General features: G+C 38.2%; 1 protein-coding gene across 5 annotated transcripts in view; it reads left to right on the top strand.

Moving 5' to 3' along the window:
• The window catches only part of RAP1GDS1 (Rap1 GTPase-GDP dissociation stimulator 1), a 141,070-nt gene that overhangs the window by 100,961 nt on the left and 18,746 nt on the right, over positions 1-21,363 (top strand). For all 5 annotated transcript variants that reach the window (XM_081085742.1, XM_081085743.1, XM_081085744.1 and 2 more), the window contains 6 exons: positions 467-595; positions 4,912-5,037; positions 16,715-16,858; positions 17,681-17,812; positions 19,795-19,929; positions 21,068-21,193. In XM_081085742.1, coding sequence (XP_080941868.1) covers positions 467-595; positions 4,912-5,037; positions 16,715-16,858; positions 17,681-17,812; positions 19,795-19,929; positions 21,068-21,193 — 792 coding nt within the window. The remainder of the gene's footprint in view (positions 1-466; positions 596-4,911; positions 5,038-16,714; positions 16,859-17,680; positions 17,813-19,794; positions 19,930-21,067; positions 21,194-21,363) is intronic.

Genomic DNA, 21,363 nt, shown 5'->3' with positions numbered 1-21,363 from the left:
TTAAGTGATTCTAATTGTCTTCTCTCTTCATCTTTATTAAAACTTGCTTTTTTAAAATGCTTTTTATATACTCTGATTTCCTGTAATGCAAATGTTACTCAGTCTAACCTTTTTATTTAAAAAACAATGGTAATGTTTATTCACTTATACATCTTTAAAGCCTACTTTGTAAAGGTATAAGAGCCTGTTTTTTTCTTAAAAAACAAAAACAAAAAACAACAACAACTAATGTTTGACATATTCAATTATTTTTATTTCTAAATTTCTTTTAATTATTGAAAAGATTCAAGACTCAATTCTTCTGAACTAATGTCTTTAAATTTTCAATACAATTATATGAATGGACTTAATCTTGTTTTACTGTCATTGAAATAGTATTGAGTTTGCAATAAAGAGAATAAGAGGTATTTTTCTTCTTACTAATGTCCATTTGGTACAAAAACACTTTTTTTGTTTGATTTTGCAGATTCCCTTCAGGCCCAGCTTATCAATATGGGTGTTATTCCTACCTTAGTGACATTACTGGGCATCCACTACCAAAATGCAGCTCTTACAGAAATGTGTCTCATAGCATTTGGCAATTTAGCAGAACTTGGTAAGTCTTGTTCATGAACCACTAATGTAATCAACTTATTAATGTACTTAATTTTTCTTTAATTATTAACAACATGGAAATCCATTGAGATTAGTTTATTTCCTTGAAGCATTACAGATATTTGCTTCAATGTTAAAGAAATGTAGATCCAATTATATCTTATAATTGTATTATTTAAAATTGAGAGCTGTTTTGCTTTCCTAATTGTTTCATACATTGAGGTTTAAGTGTTATATTATTTAATAGAGTTGAACATTTAAAATGATCTCCCTTGACTTTAGTATGTTTACATGAGTGATCATCTTAAAATCAAGTAATTGTATTTCTTGGGCAAAAAGAAAGGACTTCATAATTTATTACATTTTCACATGAAAAGGAACCTATCAGATTGTGGTCCTTCCTCCTCTTTTTACAAAGTCCCTAAAAATGGTAGGACACTTTTTCAAAAGAATATATTTGTAATGGAATAGAAAAATTATGAGAACTCCTTGAAAATCAGAAGACAGGCAAAAACAGACCAATGCTGGAAATAGTCCAGTCATAGCAGAGAAGAGGACTAATGACCCCAGCACTCCAATCTCTTTTCTTTGTTTTATTTTTCTTTATATCATGTATAGTACTCTTTTCTCCTTCCTTCCCATGATAGAAAGTTATAACTCCTCGTCTGAATTTACTGCCCAACTCTGTTCATAAATTATTTATTCTGGAGACAATGAAACCAAATGTTTTGTCATAGATAAATATAATAGCTAGAACAAAAAATAAATCTAGTATTTATCCCCATTTTATAATTAAACTAGAGGCCTGGTACACGAAATTCGTGCACAGGGGGGAGGAGGGGAACTTCAGCCCAGCCTGCACCCTCTTGCAATCAAGGACCCCTTGGACATCCCTCTCACAATCCAAGACTGCTGGCTCCTAACCGATCACCTTCTTGCCTGTCTGATGACCCCTAACCACTCTGCATGCCTGCCTCATTGCCCCTGTCCACTCGCCTGCCTGCCTCATTGCCCCGAACTGCTCGCCTGCCTGTCTCATTGCCCCTAACTGCTTGCCTGCCTTCCTGATTGCCCCTAACTGCTCTGAATGCCTGCCTGATCACTCCTAACTGTTCGCCTGCCTGCCTATTCGCCTAACTGCCTCTGCCTTGGCCCCTGCTGCTGCGGCTTCGTCCAGCATGACATCTGGAAGGTTTTTGGCTGTTTGGTCTAATTAGCATATTATGCTTTTATTATTATAGATAAACGGAAGCACCAGAACTCTAAACTTGGATTTTCTAACTGAAAGTTTATGTCCTAACATACTACTTACTAAAACCTTGATTTTAGTACTTTACTTTTGCTTTAAAAAGTTAAGAGAATAGAGATTATCACAGTTAATTTTAAAAGTCATTCTTTTTCAGTGGGTAATCTGCTGGTATTTGTGAATCTTTCTTCTCCCCTCTGTTTTTTTTCTTATACTGTCTCATTATTTCCATTATTAAGTAAGACTAAGAATGAAAGAACATTCATTTACTTTTCACAAGTTATTATTTTCCATTATTAAAATGGAATGTGAGAGTTTGTGTTCAGTATAGTTTATAGAAATAAAACAAATTGTGTTATAAACCCTGATACCGTAAAATCTGTAATGGAACAAACAACATTTAAAATGAATTGCCTGTGTTAAGGTACCAGAAGTTGTTTGGGAAGTTATATAGACCACCTAAATTTCCCTGGTCTATAGTAAAAAATGGATATGCACCAATTTAGTTCAGCCCAGTTTCATACTCTGTTCCCAGCTGTTACTGCTCTTACCCCATTTTTTTTCTTTATTTTCTAAGATTTTTAGAGTTTACATCATGAGTCTTGTGCCCATGTAGCTAGGTTATACATCACCACCAAAGTAGAGCTTGTATGCCTCACAATACTTTTTCTCTTTTCAGTGGTCTTACTGGAGCCCATGAGTTAACAAATCATGTAGTATTATTTTTATTGACACAACTAAGTATCAAGTTCATATCACATTCCTGGTAGTACGAGTATGGGATACTATTATACTCTCATAAAACTAAAGTACATAATTTTCTAGATTAGGAGGGTCTGTCAGATGCCTTGCCTAATAGATGAAAATAGGCCCAGACCATAGCATATCAATGAGAAGTTTTAGGATAATGGAGAAAAGAGAACATCTTACAGGCACTGTATACAAAAGACTGTGAATCTGTACCCATCAATTATCTCAAAACAACACTGGCAGCCAGAAGAAAGTGGAGTTATAATAAAGACTTTGTCAAACATGAACATCTCAGAAAATTTATATACTTTATAACTTTCCTCTGGAAACTGCTGTAAGATGTGTTCCACCATTACAAGGTATTTAAGTTACGAAAGAAGACAACGTAGGAATCTGGATACAAGAGATCGAATAGAAAACAGAAATTCCTGGTAGTATGGTGACATGAGAACCCCAAATGGTCTGTGTTCAAAGAGCAACCAGTCCAGATTGGAACAAATCAGAAAGCTGCTGGCATCAGGGTTGGGGAAATTCATATAGGACATGAAATTGACCGAATGCCTAAAGTGAATGGGCTCAATAAGAGATGATTAGACACTGATGGAGAGTTTAGAGTTAAATTAATGATAAGAATTTAGAAAAGTAAGCAAATTAGAAAACAATAATTGCAGGGGAAATGAAGTAGTATATTAAAGCACTAGTAATTGATATAACCAAAATTACATTATAATTACATTAAGAATATGGAGGTATGTGGTTTAGACAGGGGCGGAAAAGAAAGCTAATGCTTTATCTTTCATAATAGAAACTCAATAAAAAAATTTCAGGATGTTCGCTGTATTCCCCAAACAGAGAGCAACCAGTGTAGATTGAATTTGTTCAGAATTTTTTTGAGAGAAACTTCTAGATAAATTAATAGGATATCTGATACAGCAAACTAAATTAGAAGAGAATTGGAGAGAAATGGAAATGGATTTCAGTTGTATTTTGGAGGCAGATTGGCAGACCTTGGTAATCCATTGGATGTAGAATTGAATGAGAATAAGTCATCAGTGGCTCCCAAGTTTTTACCTACATAGATGAGTAGGTAGCGTATTCATTTACCATGTTAAGTCTGGAGGAAGAACAGAAATCAGGGTAATATCAAAAGTCCACTTTAGATACTGAGTTTGAATGCTAAAGATATTTAAGTAGAGATGTCAAATGGTCAGTTAAATAAGTAGCCTGGAATCCAGAAGAGGGGTAGAGAGAGATGATTCTGTAATTAGCAACATTCAAAGACTGTTAATACAATGGAAAAAAGTTAGATTGCCTAGGGCAGTGGTTGGCAAACTGCGGCTCACGAGCCACATGCAGCTCTTTGGCCCCTTGAGTGTGGCTCTTCCTAAGCCTTAGGAGGAGTACCCTAATTAAGTTAATAACAATGTACCTACCTATATAGTTTAAGTTTAAAAAATTTGGCTCTCAGAAGAAACTTCAGTCATCGTACTGTTGATATTTGGCTCTGTTGACTAATGAGTTTGCCGACCCCTGGCCTAGGGTAAAAGAATGGACCAAAAAGTTAAGAAAGCAAAGGATCATATCCCAAGGAACTGGAATTTATAGAGGTCTGGAGGGAACAAGCAAAGGACACTGCAGAGAGTAGATGTGGACCCAAAACTGGCTTGAAGTGCGTTTAAGAATTAATGCATGTGAGTTAAGAAAGTAGAGAGAGTGTATCTTAAACAATGCTATTAACTTGTTTGTGAAAGTGAACACAGATGGTATTTGAAGAAAAGTGGAGTAGAGGGAAGGTGTTTATTTTTTTTATATTGCTTTTTTATGTGAGGCTCTAGAATGGAGGAGAGGTTGGATATGTGAAAGAGACAAGAATGAATGGGACCCCAAATACATGTGAAGAATTGATTGGCTTTTAGCAGTAGGCATACCAGGATTAGTGCAAACTCACACCACTTTAATGATATAAAGATAAGTCACCTTTAATTCAACCACACAAAGTTCAGTCTGTTCTGAGTACTTTTTCTTTGACAAAACCTTGAAACTGAATTTAAAACTTAGTAATTTTATTGTTGCTATGTCATGCTAGTGAACATTTTTATAGTCTTGACCATAATTGGGTTAAAACATTTTCTTTAAAGGCTTAGATATTTTTTCTTTTCAGGGGCATTAGAAAGTGGATTTGATTATTCCTGTATTTGAAGAATGTTTATCAGTAATGGTATACAATGATCAAGTATTGGAAATAATAGGAAACAAACAATTTCTGGGTTTAATTTTATTTGCTTACCATAAATTTTCCTTTTTTTTTTTTTTTTTAACAGAGTCCAGTAAAGAACAGTTTGCCAGTACAAACATTGCTGAAGAGATGGTAAAACTGTTCAAGAAACAAATAGAACATGATAAGAGGGAAATGATTTTTGAAGTTCTTGCTCCTTTGGCAGAAAATGGTGAGAAAATAAATGCATCTCTTGATTTTTTTTTTATCATGTAGGCCTTTTCCATCTTTTTCTAACATTATTTAATTGCTAGCTATTTAATTGATTTATTAATGATGCAAGTTTGAATTTGGATATCTCTAACTTCAGCTACATTATCTACTTCATAATTGTATCTACATTGGCCAAAGCTACTGTCCAAGTTTGTTCAACTTGGAGGTCTTGGCAAAGATGGTTCTGTAGCTTACACATTCTTATGCTGATCTGAAAAAGGCAGCTGAGAGCCTGAAACCCACTTTTGTACCCTTGCAGAGCAAAGGGGATGAAAGTTGGAGCTCTAGGCCTGTCAACAGTGTAGACACTGGTAAACTACTCGTGTGTTTGGGGGAAAAAAAAAAAAATCTTAAGGAATACACCTTAGGAATAAGAGTGATCCAGAATAAATGAACCATTCCATATGAATAATTTTTCAAATACAGTGTCTAGCATATAATCAAAGAGGACCAGACACATGTGGAGACAAGACATTATAAGCAAGAACCAACACTAAGAACAGGCAGCAGCAACAAATCTCCAGATATTGGAATTATTAGACATTGACTCAAAACAGGTATGCTTATGATATTCAAAGCAAGCTTGAAAATTTTAGAAGGAAACTGAAAACTCTAAAACATGGCATGACAAATTTGAAAGGAAAAAAAAAATTGGAAATTCCGGTATTGAAAAATACAACCCAAATTAATGGTTGGAAATGACAGATTAAATGTAGTTGATTTGGGGAACTAGTGAAGATAGATTGAAAGGAAGTCCAGAAAGAAAAGAACCAATATGCATAAAACAGAATAAGAGGTACAGAGGATAAATAAACAGCTCTCATATACATTTCTGGGAATTCCCAAAAAGGTGGGAGGAGGGTAGAGATCAGAGGATGTATTTAAAGAAATTTTGGTAGAGAATTTCAAAAAATTCAAGAAGCCAAATGAATCTAAAACATGATAAAAATAAATTTACCATCATATTGAAATTATAGAAAAAAACAATGACAAAATCTAAAAGTAGCCAGGAAAAAAATAGCTTATTTTAAAAGGGCAACTATTCAACTGACAGCTAACTTCTTAATAGCCACAATGAAAACCAGCTGACAGTGAAACAACAACTTCTATGCACTGAAAAAAAAATGTCAGCTTGTAATTCTAAACTCAGTGAAATACCCTTCAAAATTGAAGGCAAAATAAAGTTATTTTCAGATGAAAAAACAAAGTTCACTACCACGATATAATCACTAAAGGAAATTGTAATGGGTGTTTCTGAGAGGAAAATGCTTCCAGAAGGAAGTTTCTAGATGCACAGGAGAATAAAGAGCAAAAAACTAGTAAGTAGATAAATTTCATGAACATTGATTTTATAAAATAATAAAAATAATTTAATATATATCAGAAAATAAACATAAATATTGAAGGAAGTGAAAGGTGTTAAAGACCCTTGTATTAATTAAAGGATGATGTGGTATTGGTGCAAGAATGGAGAAAAAGACCAGTAGAAAGTACCAGTAGACTGATTATTCAAAGATTTCAACTTTTAATGTGCCTGCTGAAATAATTTTTTAAAACCATCTGTAATTATCAAATTAATGGAAGAATTTATGGAAAGATTTTTAGCGAACTGAAAGATAGATCGAAAGGAAGTCTAGAAAGAAAAGAAAAACAATAAGGATGTAGAATATGTGAACAACATGATTAAGAAATTGGCTTAATAGACATATTTCAGAACACTGTACCCAACTACAGAATCCTTTCTTTTCAACTACACATGAAACATTTTAAAACATAGTCATGAAACAAGGTTCAACAAATTCAAAGGATTGCAGTCTTGCAGAGTATGTTCTCTGACTTAAGTGGGTTGTCTAATAATAAAAATATAACTAGGAATTCCTGTTTAGATATTTAAAAATACACTGCTAATATTTAGGAGGTCAAAGAAGAATCATGATGGAAATTAGGAAATTTTCTGTAATGAAATTGAAAAGACTATCTCAAATCTTATGTGATGTAGGTAAAGCCATACTTAGAGGGAATTTTTTTGCTTTAAATGAATATATTAGAAAAGGAAAAAGTAAGAGCAATGAGCTTAGTATTCATTTCAGAAATTTAGGGGGAAGGAAACCAATGAAGCCAAATAACATAGAAGGAAACAGAGCTGAAATTGGTAAGATAGAAAATACATAATGAATACAAGCATATAAGTCATCAAAGTTGAGTCTGAAGTAAATTAATAAAACTTGTAAATCCCTCATAAGTTAATCAGAAAAAAAAAGAGAGAGAAGACACATAATGAAAATCAAGAAATGTAAAAAGAGATCTTACTACTAATCTTAGAGAAATTATTAAGAGGATATTATGAACAAGTTGATGCCAATACGTTTTAAAGTATGGATGACACAAGAATAGAAAAACTGAGTAATCTTAAATTTTTCCAGAGAATAAGAAAAGCAGATATACTCACCAGTTTATTTTATGAGACTACTGTAATCTTTATACCAAATAGATAATACAAGAATGAAAATTAAAGCCAGTTTCACCATGAACATAGATCCAAATTTCCCCTTAAAATTTTAGTAAATGAAGCCCAGTAATATATTTAAAATTTATCCTCAAAGCAAATGGGACTTATTCTGAAAATGCAAAACAGTTTACTAGTGAAAATGTAATCAATATATTTTATTACATTAAAAATTATTAAAGGGGAGAAATTATATGATCTTCTTAGATTAAGAAAAGCATTTGATACAATTAACTGCATTCATGATTTTTCTTTTAAATCTTTAAATTCTTTATTAAGGAATTACAAATGTGTCCTCATTCCCTCCAATTAACCCCCATCCCCCCCCCCCACTCATGCTCTCATTCATTCATGATTTTTAAAAACTTTGCAAATCAGCATTAGAAGAGAATGTAAAGGATATATACCACAAGCCTACAGAAAACAATATAATGATGAAACAAAAGCATTTCCTTTCAAATTGGGAATAAAAAGGATCATTCCTATTTCTAATCATTATTGTAGGAACTGTCCAGTACAGTAGAATAAGAAAGAAAATATATAGGAGATATAAATAAAACAATATTTATAGATTATATGGTTTATGTCAGAAATCCAAAAGAATTCATAGATCAATTTTTAAAAATTAATCAAAATTAGATTGCTAGCCAAAACAAATGAAAAAATCAAAACATGGTATTGTGTACCAGCAAAGAAAATGGGAAATGCATTTTTAAAAATACGTTTTTACCATAGCATAAAATATTAAATGCTTTAAGAATAGACTAGTAAATGTTTAAGATCTCTGGCAGAAAACTATAGGAAATCATCAAGAGAAATTAGAGAGGATCTAAATAAATGGGAAGCTATATCATTTTCATAGATTGGAAACCTTAGTGCTCTAATGATGTTATATCTACCCATCTTGGTCTGTAGACTCAATGAAGTTCTAACCAAAACCCCAAACACCAGGAATAGCCAAGATACTGTGAAAGAGAACAAGGTAGCAGAACTGTTTCACTGAATAAAATTCTAATAATTAAAGGACAGTGTGGTACTGGTGCAAGGATGGGCAAAAAGACCAGTAGAACAGGGTAGCGCAACGACAAATGGATACCTTAATAGATGTTTATTTATTAGGGGGTAAAAAGAATTCACTGTAAACCAGTATGGAAAGTACAGTCATTTCAGTCAGCAGTGCTTTGAATATGAAAAAAAAAATACAACTGGAGAGAGACATACCCCCACTTTATACTATATTAAAAAATTATAGCCGTAACCGGTTTGGCTCAGTGGATAGAGTGTTGACCTTTGGACTCAAGGGTCCCAGGTTCGATTCCAGTCACGGGCATGTACCTTGGTTGCGGGCACATCCCCAGTAGGGGGTGTGCAGGAGGCAGCTGATCGATGTTTCTCTCTCATCAGTGTTTCTAATTCTCTATCACTCTCCCTTCCTCTCTGTAAAAAATCAATAAAATATACTAAAAAAATTATACTATATTAAAAATTAATTTCAGATTATTGACCTATTTGTGAAAGTTAAACCAGAAAGTTTATCTTAAAATATAAGGTAGGAGAATATCATCAAGATCTTGGAGTCCAGATAATTTTCTTAGGTCACAAAAATCTCTAACCATAAAGGAAAAAAATTATTAATTTGGACACCGTTAAGAATAAAAAGGAAGACAGTAGGGGAGAGAAAATATTTACAACATATAACCTAGAAAATGTGTACAATATATTAAAACTTCCACAGTTCATTAAGAAAAATGTAGAAAACCTAGTGGGGAAAACTTGAGTAAGTAGTTGAGAAAAGATACAATCCAATGGCTATTAAACACATACAGATATGCTCAACTGGTCATCTCATACACCAATTCTTGGTCAGGGCACATACCTAGATTGCTGGCTCTATCTATTTCTCTCTCCTTTTCCCTCTTCCTCTCTCTAAAATCAATATGCATATCCTCAGGTGAGGATTAATGCTCAACACCTTAATAATCAGGGAATGCAAAATACAATACTATATACCCACTAAGATGTCTGATTATACCAAGTGTTGATGAAGGTTTGTAGCAGTAGGAATTGTCATCAAGTGCTGGTGGGGTGTAAATTGGTACACTTTAGAAAACAGTATCTACTGAGTTGGAATCATGCATTCCCTATAATCCAGAAATATATGCACTAGGAACCATTACAGGAATGTTCATAGCAGCATCCTTTAATAAAAGCCTAATATGCAGATCGACAGAATGGCAGAATGACTGGTCGCTATGGCACGCACTGACCACCGGGGGCAGATGCTCAATGCAAGAGCTGCCCTCTGATGGTCAGTGTGCTCCAACAGGGGGAGCGCAGCTCAGCCAGAAGCCGGGCTCAGCACAGCAGCAGTGGCGGGGAGCCTCTCCCACTTCCCCTGCAGGTTGGTGGTAAGGAGCAAGGGATTCTGGACTGCCAGAGCCCTGACTGCAAGAAGGATGTCTACCGGATTGGGCCCAATCCCTCTGGGCAGGCGGACATCCCCGAGGAGTCCCGGACTGTGAGAGGGTACAGGCTGGCCTGACAGACACCCCCCCCACCCCCACCCCAGTGCATAAATCTCGTGCACTAGGCCTCTAGTTACTTCATATCCATTAACAGTAGAACACATAACTCATGCTATCCTATCTAATAAAAGAGAAACATGGTAATTAGCCGTACATCCGCTACCCTTCCCATTGGCTAATCAGGGCGATATGCAAATTAACTGCCAGCCATGATGGCGGCTGGCAGCCAGGCAGCTTGAAACAAACATGAGGCTTGCTTGCTTCAGTGACGGAGGACTCCAACCTTCCCCGCCTGCCTTGCCGGCCTCTGAGCTTGCAGTTTGAAACATTGTTACAAATATAGAATCTAAACAAACTCCAGAAACCTGCTTTCAGCCAGCCGGGATCTCAGAGCTGGAGTTGAAACAGTGTTTTGATTATAGAACCCAAACAAACCAGATACCTGCTTTCAGCAGTGGAGGCTTTAGAGCTGGAGCCAAGCCTCAGAGCTAAAGCTGGCCCAGAGTAAAAAAGAAAAAAGAAAAAAAGGAGCGGTTGGGAGCTTCAGTCACCCGCCAGCCTGAAAACAGCCCTCAGCCCCTCACCCAGACTGGCCAGGCACCCCAGTGGGGATCCCCACCCTGAAGGGGGTGTGACCAGCTGCGAACAGCCATCATCCCCTCATCCAGGCTGGCCATGCACCCAAGCGGGACCCCCACCCTGAACCAGGACACCCTTCAGGGCAAACAAGCGGCCCCCACCCATACACCAGGCCTCTATCCTATATAGTAAAAGGGTAATATGCCTCCCAGCACTGGGATCAGCGGAGCCGCGAGGCCTCCTGGCACCGGGATCAGCGTGACAGGGCCAGCGCCCAAACCCCCTGATCACCCTACAGCTCTGTGTGTGACAGGGGGCGGGGCCACAACCTCCCTATCCGCCCTGCTCTGTTTGTGACAGGGAAGGCACCCTAACCCACTGATCAGCCCTGCTCTGTGCCTGATAGGGGGGAGCTCCCCAACCACCTGATTGCCCTGCGGCTCTGTGTGTGACAGGGGGCGGCGCCCCAACCCCTTAATCGGCCCTGCTCTGTGAGTGACAGGGTGCAGCGCCCCAACCCCTCCCCCCGCCATGGCCCCAGCTTTGTGTGTGACGGGGTAGAGCCATAACCTCCCCATCGGCCCTGCCCTGAGTGTGACAGTGGTGGCGCCCCAACCCCCTGATTGGCCCTGCTCCATGGGTGATAGAGGGCGGCGCCCCAACCTTCCCCCCCCACGGGCCCTGCTCTGTGCGTGACGGGGTGGCGCCCCAACCTCCCCATCGACCCTGCCTTGAGTGTGACGGGGCGGTGCCCCAACCCCACAATCGGCCCTACCCTGAGCGTGACTGAGGGTGGCATCGCAACCTCCCGATCTGCCCTGCTCTGTGCATGACAGGGGGCGGTGCCCCAACTCCTCAATCAGCCCTGCTCTGAGCCCAACCAGGGGCTGCACCTAGGGATTGGGCCTGCCCTCTGCCACCCAGGAGCAGGCCTAAGTGAGCAGGGCGTTATCTCCCAAGATGTCCCAGACTGCGAGAGGGCACAGGCCTGGCTGAGGGACCCTCCCTCCCCCCCCCCCCCAGATTGCACAAATTTTTGTGCACTGGGCCTCTAGTCTACACTAATAAAATAGAAACATGGTAATTGGCGTACAACCGCTACCCTTTTCATTGGCTAATCAGTGAGATATGCAAATTAACTGTCAGCCAAGATGGCGGCCGGTAGCCAGGCAGCTTGAAACTAACATGAGGCTTGCTTGCCTCAGTGACGGAGGAAACCAGCGTTCCCCACCTGCAGCTGCAGGCCTCTGAGCCTGCAGTTTCAAACATTGTAACAAATACCGCCGGACTTCAGCCAGTAGGATCGCAACATTGTAAGCAAAGGCCAGAAACCTACTTTCAGCAGCGGAGGCCTAAGAGCTGGAGCCAAGCCTCAAGCTAAAGCTGGCCCAGAATAAAAACAAAAAAGGAAAAAAGGAGCGGTTGGGAGCTTCAGTCACCCCCAGCCTGAAAACAGCCCTCAGCCCCTCACCCAGACTGGCCAGGCACCCCAGTGGGGACCCCCCCCCTGATCCAGGACACCCTTCAGGGCAAACAAGCCGGCCCCCACCCGTGCACCAGGCCTCTACCCTATATAGTAAAAGTAATATGCCTCCCAGCACCGGGATCAGCGGAGCTGCGAGGCCTCCCGGCACTGGGATCTGCGTGACAGGGGGCAGCACCCAAACCCCCTGATCCGCCCTGCTCTGTGTGTGACAGGGTACGGCACCCCCCCAACCCCCACGGGCCCTGCTCTGTGTGTGATGGGGTAGAGCCATAACCTCCCCATCGGCCCTGCCCTGAGTGTGACAGTGGCGGAGCCCCAACCCCCTGATTGGCCCTGCTCTGTGGGTGATAGAGGGTGGCACCCCAACCCGCTGATCTGCCCTGCTCTGTGTGTGACTGGGGACGGTGCCCCAACTCCTCTATCGGCCCTACTCTGTGAGCGACAGGGGGGAGCTCCTCAACCCCCTGATGGGCCCTGCTCTGTGCGTGACAGGGGGGAACTCCCCAACCCCCTGATGGGCCCTGCTCTGTGCATGACAGGGTACGGAGCCCCAAACCCCCTGATGGGCCCTGCTGTGTGCGTGACAGGGGTCAGCGCCCCAACCCGCTGATTGGCCCTGCTGTGTGCATGACAGGGGGCAGCGCCCCAACCCCCTGATTGGCCCTGCTCTGTGTGTGACAGGGGGTGGCACCGCAACCTCCCCATTGACCCTGGCATGAGTGTGACGGGGTGGTGCCCCAACCCCCCAATCGGCCCTACCCTGAGCGTGACTGAAGGTGGCATCGCAACCTCCTGATCCGCCCTGCTCTGTGCATGACAGGGGGCAGTGCCCCAACTCCCCAATCAGCCCTGCTCTGAGCCCGACCAGGGCCTGCACCTAGGGATTGGGCCTGCCCTCTGCCACCCGGGAGCAGGCCTAAGCCAGCAGGTCGTTATCTCCCGAGGGGTCCCAGACTGCGAGAGGGCACAGGCCGGGCTGAGGGACCCTTCTCCCCCCCACCCCCCGAGTGCACAAATTTTTGTGCACCGGGCCTCTAGTATTTATATAATAGAAAAATATATAGTTAAGAAACAAGATGAAGATACTTAAAACCAATAATGTAACCTGGCTGGTGTGGCTCAACAGTTGAGTATCGATCTAACCAGGAGGTCACAGTTTGATTCCCAGTCAGGGAACATGAACGTGTTCTAGGCTTGATCCCCAGTGTGTGGTGTACAGGAGGCAGCAGATCAATGATTCTCTCTCATCATTGATGTTTTTATCTTTCTCTCCCTCTCCCTTCCTCTCTGAAATCAATAAAAATATATTTTAAAAAATAAAACAAATCTTATAAACAGATGGAAAGGAAAAAGCTAACACTGGAAAACACATATTGTAAGATTTTATGAATGTAAAATTCAAAACAAGGTAAGATTATTGCAGTTTTTTTGCTTTGTTTTGTTTTTTAATATATTTTTTTAATTTTTTACAGAAAGGAAGGGAGAGGGATAGAGAGTTAGAAACATCGATGAGAGAGAAACATCAATCAGCTGCCTCCTGCACACCCCCCACTGGGGATGTGCCCACAACCAAGGTACATGCCCTTGACCGGAATCGAACCTGGGACCCTTCAGTCTGCAGACTAACGCTCCATCCACCAAGCCAAACCAGTCAGGGCTAGTGTAGTTTTTAGAAGTGATTATTTGGTGAAACAATAAAGAAAAGTATGGTTGTGATTGCCACAGAAGTCAGGGAAGTAATTTGAGAGAGATGGATGGAGGGGAGAGATTAGTGACAGGAATGCCCAGTGTGACTTTATGGATTGTTGGCAATTAATTTTTTTTTTCAAAGTTTTTTTCCTTCATTGATTTTTAGAGACAAAGGGAGAGGGATAGCATTTATGAGAGGGAAACTTTATCAGTCGACTATCTCTTGCATGCCCTCTATTGGGGATGAGGCCCACAACCTGGGCATGTGCCCTGACCAGGAATTGAACCCATGACCTCTTGGTTCCTGGGTTGCTCAACCACTGAGCCAAACCAGTCGGACTGAATTTCTTGGTTTAGGTTGTAGTTACATGGTTATTGGTTATTTAAATGCATTTTTTTTTTTGCACTTCTCTGCATTTGTGGGATTTTTTTTAACCATTTAGAAAAGATTTTTAAATACGTGTGTGTGTGTGTGACGCATACATACATGCATGGGTACATAAATGCATATACATGCAAAGGGTAGTGATAAAGGTAGATGTTCTTGGACAGAATCATGTTGATAGGTGTGTGATGGGCTATCTGCTGTAGCAAATGTCTTGCTAATACTCCTTAATAAGGCTATTTAAATCAGGTGTGTGTGTGTGACAGCGTGATTACAGTCAAACCCTGAGAGGAGAGATCTGTAAACTTTAATCATGACAACTTTTTAATTTTCTAAATGCCTTAGCTCTTATTCTCTAGGGAGAAATTTGTTTTTCATCTCATTTGTTAGTTTGGCCAAATGAAATTTTATTATGACCTTCAGTCAGGTTTTATGCCAGAGAATTACCTGTAACCTGCCTTGCAATGTTTCAACATAACAATGTTTTTATTATTTGTTTCTCCTCTATCACCTTCACTTCTCTTTTATAACTGTGCAGTAGATTGAATGATACCTTTGAAAACTTATTTCTGGACTATCCTTAGCATATCATTTTTGGTTTTCCTTATATGCAAAGGAAAGTGATTCCAACATTTCAATTGGGATTTTGTATGATTCAGGAGTTGTTTTTTAAGTGTTTTTAAGGCTTTTTCATCATGGCTTTCAATTCTAGTCACTGCACATTTCTAGCCCTAGCATTCTGTAACCAAGGAAACGCCCTACTTTCAGCATGGCACAGTGCAAATGTACCTTTTAAAAAAATATTCCAGCCGAGACCGGTTTGGCTCAGTGGATAGAGCTTCCGCCTGCGGACTGAGAGGTCCCGGGTTCGGTTCCGGTCGGGGGCATGTGCCTTGGTTGCAGGCGCATCCCCAGTGGGAGATGTGCAGGAGGCAGCTGATCGATGATTCTCTCTCATCGATGTTTCTGACTCTCTATCTCTCTCCCTTCCTCTCTGTAAAAAATCAATAAAATATATTTAAAAAAATATATATATATTCCAGGTTGAATATTCCGTGTATTTGAAAATAATATAAAGATCAGTTGTCCTGGTAGTTTAAAAAACAACAAAACAAAATCCTCAAGTTTTACACATTAAAATTGCCTGAAAGAAAAAGTCTTAGGTATAAAAATAAGTATTTTTTCTCCCAAATAACAACCATTGTTGTAGAACCTATACTTAAAATAAAATCCAACTGAGAAATAAAACTTGTGTAAGTTTAAAATTTCTGTGTAGCGAATGTATTTCTAAGTAGTATTAGATATACCCAAAGCATTTAGGTAGGCCAGTTTAGGTTAAAATACAAAGATGAATGAGGTGTATATAATATCTACTCTAATGGAAAAGGCAGATATGAATGTGAATATAAAATCTTCAGTGATGTAAGTTTTGTAATGAAAAAGTATTTGTTATTAGGGAAGTACAAACAAAATTGATTTGATGTGGGAGTAGTATTTGCTATGAAGATAATTTTTAAAAATACAACTGGAATATAAATTCTCTAATATTCCTTATTTTGTTGGTTATCCATCAGAAAGCTTGAAAGTTATTGTTTTCTTTAACCTGTCATTATGGAAATTTTAAAACCTATTCAGATATACAGAGAACATAGTATAATGAACTACCATATATATCCATCACCCTAGAAAGTTTCAAATTAATAAAACCTGAAGCTTTTGTAAAAAAAAAAAAAAAAAAAAAAAAAACATTTAAAATTAAGAAAGGTATAGATCTTCTAACTGCCCTGGAAAGATAACATTTATACAAATATGAATCCAAATATACTTGTGATATAGCTTAAAATTTACTAATAGCTCTTTACTTTTAAATAATTTATATTTAAACTTCATTAATGGATCCATTTTAACTTTATGCAACAGGTGTGTTTTAATTCAAACAGTGTGGGATATCTTACTTATTGACTTTTAAACATGAGCATAATATCTAGAATAACAGTGGCATGATAGTACTTACCTTCAGAGCTGAGAATTTGTTTAGGAGCTTCCAGACATTGTGAAAAGTAACAATTTCAATTAGAAAAATGAAATAAAGCTTCTCTGTGTTTAGGCTGCACTGTCAGACACTTCCTTTTGAAACTCAAATCTTCTAGCAGCGGTTCTCAACCTGTGGGTCGCGAACAGTGAAAATACATCCTGCATACCAGATATTTACATTACGATTCATAACAGTAGCAAAATTACAGTTATGAAGTAGCAACGAAAATAATTTTATGGTTGGGCGTCACCACAACGTAAGGAACTGTATTAAAGGGTCGCAGCATTAGGAAGGTTGAGAACCACTGTTAGGGTGTGTTATCTAAATTACGCATTTTCTTGGTTTCTTGTAATTCTTCATAATGGATTGCTTATCCCAGAATTCCTATTTTCATCTCAGGTTTTGGTTATTTTGTTCACATTATTCTTTAGATGCTATTAAACTACAGCTGGTTGAAGCAGGCTTGGTAGAATGTCTACTAGAGATTGTTCAGCAGAAAGTGGATAGTGACAAAGAGGATGATGTTGCTGAGCTCAAAACTGCTTCAGATCTCATGGTTTTATTACTTCTTGGAGGTGAGTTGTAATATATACCAACCAAAGAACATGGTTGCCAGATTCTTAAAAATTTCTTGTCTCAAAAAAAAAAAAAAAAAAAATTTCTTGTCTCTTTTGTAAATACTGTATAAAGCATTGTTTCATTTTCCTATCTCATTAAATCCTGTTGATGTGATGATTTTGAAATCTTAAACAAACAGAGAGGACTAGAGATAATAAGCCTGGAAAAGAGAAGGCTTCACTGTTTATTTATGTATGTGTGGATGGATTTATTTTTAATATATTTTCATTGATTTCAGAGAGAAAGGGAGAGGGAGGGAGGGAGGGAGGGAGGGAGGGAGAGAGAGAGAGAGAGAGAGAGAGAGAGAGAGAGAGAGAGAGAGAGAGAGAGAGAGAAACATCAATGATGAGAGGGAATCATTGATCTGCTCCCTCCTGCACATCCCACACTGGCGATCGATCCCGCAACCCAGGCATGTGTCCTGACCAGGAATTGAACCATGACCTCCTGGTTCATAGGTCAACGCTCAACCACTGAGCCTTGCCAGCTGGGCTTCACTATCTTTCACTATTTAAAGAGCTGTCATATAGAAGAGACAGCTGTAGCTCCAAAGGGCTAAAAGCCAGATAGTTACTTGGGACTTAGACTAGAAGAACTCTAAAGTTTCTTGTCCAGTCTCTACTAAAATGATTCTTATTGTAAAAAGAATCATTACTTTTCCCCTTATTAATTCTATCATTTTTGAAGTATATAGTTTCCCCATTGGCTATTTACTTAGAAATATGGATTTGTTACTCATATTTATTTTCCTCTTATCTGTTTGTTTCATTTACCTCCAGATGAATCCATGCAGAAATTATTTGAAGGAGGAAAAGGTAATGTGTTTCAAAGGGTGTTGTCCTGGATTCCATCAAATAACCACCAGCTGCAGCTTGCTGGAGCGTTGGCGATTGCAAATTTTGCCAGAAATGGTAAGCATATTGCTGCATTTTTTAAAAATTTTCTTTGACATTTCATGTACTAAAACCAAACAGTTTAGAATTACACGTAGTATGTATGTGTACCACTATCTTAATTTTTCAGAGATATGAAATATTTATAGTGACTTTCTAACAAATTATGTATTTTATGGAATTAAACTAAGTTCTAGTAGTTTAAAGATCTTGAACAGCCCTGCCAGCGTGGTTCAGTTGGTTGGGCATCATCTTATGCACAAAAATGTTGCTGGTTCAATTCCCCGTCAGGGCACATGCCAGGGTTGCAGGCTCCATCCCTGGTAGGGGGTTTGCAGGAGGCAGATGATATATGTTCCGCTCTCACTTCCATGTTCCTCTCTCCCCCTTTCCCTTCCTCTCTCTAAAAATCAATTTTTAAAAGTTCTGTTGTGTGTTTTTTAAGAAAGAAAGATCATGAATATTGATCATGAAGTCCTTTAGAATACTCTATACTTCAGAGATTGATAAACTTGAGTCCCATTCTATTTCACATCTGATTTAGAAGGATATCTCTCTTGCCTGGTGACTTTATTTTGGATTTAATAATCTGAATTTTCATTGTAGGGTTATTGTACCTCAATTTATACTTTTATATCTATAAAACTTGTGTGGCTAATTCTCTGGTTTAGGGTAGAATAATTTAGCTTAATATTTCAGAAGCACCAGACTTGCATATTTATTTTTGAAGTCTGGTCTAGGAATATGAGTTACTTTTGTGTTTAGTTTGATTTTATTGTAGAATGAACTGTTGTTATACTGGATGACTTATTCCATTTTCATTTCCTTCTTTTGGGGAATCATCAGTAACCCTTTGCAGTCGTATTAAATTTAGACATGGGTGTCATACTGGTCGGAATTAATTTCCATTGAAAGAGCAGTGATACATAACATGCAAGATTATGAAGGATAATCAAGATTTATTAATTCCTTTTTGGAACTACGTCACTACTAGTAGAATCACTACAAACGTTATCACTTTCTATGTCAGAGTCAGTATTCATGGTGCCAAAATAAAACTCTTCATCGTTACTTTCAGATTCGCAGTACACTTCTTTCGGTAACTTCCTTTTTGCCATTTTGGAGTATTATTTTGAAATATCTTAACAAGCGAGAATGCCTAATTACAGTTAAACATAATTTGTAAAGCTTTATTTGAAATTCTGCAAAGTATCTCCGAAGCTTGTCGATTTCTTCACTCTCAAAAGGCAACTGACTCGCCACGGTGTTTTGCATGGCGAGTGTGGAACGACCACATTTGTTTATATTGAGTTTCGATATCTCCGATTTGTCGGGGCAATGTTTTGGTTCGTGACAAGGTCACTTAGACACTTAAGAGCGTTCAGAGAAATTATGAACTGAAACATGAATGAATAGAGTTAAGATTCATACAGTTCCTTGCTGTGCAGTTCCTTGCTGTGGTGGCTGAGAGCAGACATACGACCGGAACGGTAAAAAAGCTTTGGTGGCTGAGAGTAGACAAACGACCGGGTTAACTCCTTAATGATGGAAATAAGACTGGCAAAAGATTAATAATTGTTGAAGCTAAATATGGGGTATAAATAGTGGTTTATTTTAATATTTTTTCTGTTTTATAAATGTTTCAAAAATTCTATCAATGAAAAATAATTTAAGTAACAGCAATGATAACAATATAGAATACTGTCTCAGTCACATTGGCAAAACTCAGACAAGCTTCACTATTGGTGGACATTTTAAGCATGTGGTTTCTACTTATCTTCTGATATGTTTAAGCTAGAGAGTTTTCTTATTTTAAAAATTCTATTTTAAGAATCTTTTAATTGGACTTCTCAGTGAAAAAAAATTATAAATCTGAGGGAGAGTTAGATTTTCCTGTGGTTTCCATTTTCACTAATGTAGATAATAAATAGGCATTGGCATTACAAAATATTTATAGATGTTTGTGCAGAGGAAGAAAAAAATGCTTTATTTTTCTTCAGATGGAAATTGTATCCATATGGTAGACAATGGAATTGTAGAGAAACTTACGGACTTACTGGACAGACATGTAGAAGATGGCAATGTAACAGTACAGCATGCAGCACTAAGTGCCCTCAGAAACCTGGCCATTCCAGGTAAGACTGAAGGATGGAAGGCAACGATGTAAGAAATAAAATCTATTGTTTTGGTAAGACTTTTACTTTATGTGATTTGTAGATCTGCCCTGACCAAGGAAAAAAATCTTCAAATTGTTTACATTTTTTTTTACTGATACATGAAGATAAATTAGTTTTCTGAGACTGTACAAGCATAATTTTGCCTTTGTTTAGATCATTCAAATAATTCTATTACCTTCTGTGAACTCCTAAGATTTTCATTATATTGTATAGTTACACTTTTTAAAGCATCTTCAGTTTAGGTAAGATAATGGCATCAATTAACAGAGTCCCCTAAAAAATGACTTTAAAAGTTTGTATTTTCCCACAAGCATACAATTTTTTAAAAATAGCCCTAATGTGCCCTAACCAATTAGGCTCAGTGGATAGAGCGTCAGCCTGTGGACTGAAGGGTCCCAGGTTCGATTCTGGTCAAGGGCATGTACCTTGGTTGCGGGCACATCCTAGTGGGGGGTGTGCAGGAGGCAGCTGATCGATGTTTCTCTCTCATCGATGTTTCTAACTCTCTATCTCTCTCCCTTCCTCTCTGTAAAAAGTCAATAAAATATATTTTTTAAAAATAGCCCTAATATGTCCTTTTGGATTAAAGACTTAAGCCATGGAATCACATTATCATTGGAAATAATACAGGAGATGATTTAAAATGTTCTTTTATTTTAGTTTCTAAAAATAAATTTCTAGTTAGGTAAAATAATATAACTATGAAGATATAATCTATATGAAATTAGTTTGTTTCATATAGCAGATGATGTTTATTAATGACTATGACATCTATATTAACACAGCTGGTCAAGAACAGAGGTAAAAAGAAACAAAGTTGAGGAATTGTGCTTTTTATAAATAGAAGGCAACATTATCAGGTTTCCATTATAAACTATTTAGGTAATTGTTTTGAGGTTAGGTTTGATTTTGTATATTATGCTCCTATAGACAAACAGGATACAAGATTTTTTTTTAAATAGAAAAAATATAAAACATGGGGCCTTAGAGATAATAAGACCCTCATAAATATTTATTGAATTGAATTGAATGATTATCATCAAGAATGCTAACATCACTTTAATCATGGTCTTTTTTTTTCCCTCTCTCTCTCCAGTTGTAAATAAAGCAAAGATGTTATCAGCTGGGGTCACAGAGGCAGTTTTGAAATTTCTTAAATCTGAAATGCCCCCGGTTCAGTTCAAACTTCTGGGGACATTAAGAATGTTAATAGATGCACAAGGTAAAAGAAATGCTTTCCCAAGATGTATTTTTGCTATCATAATCTCAATGTGCCTCTAGTTGAAAAAGGACTTATTTTCAGCTTTCAGAATTATGTAATCATAAAGATAAATAGCAAATGAAGACAAAAAGAGATTGGTTTTAGAACCCATTCATTATCTCATGCTTGTC

The sequence above is a fragment of the Myotis nattereri genome (assembly GCF_964212035.1).
Source record: "Myotis nattereri genome assembly, chromosome: 1".
NCBI classification, from domain to species: Eukaryota; Metazoa; Chordata; class Mammalia; order Chiroptera; family Vespertilionidae; genus Myotis; species Myotis nattereri.
Note: the sequence above shows the minus strand (reverse complement) of the source record. Positions and strands in the feature narration are given on the sequence as shown.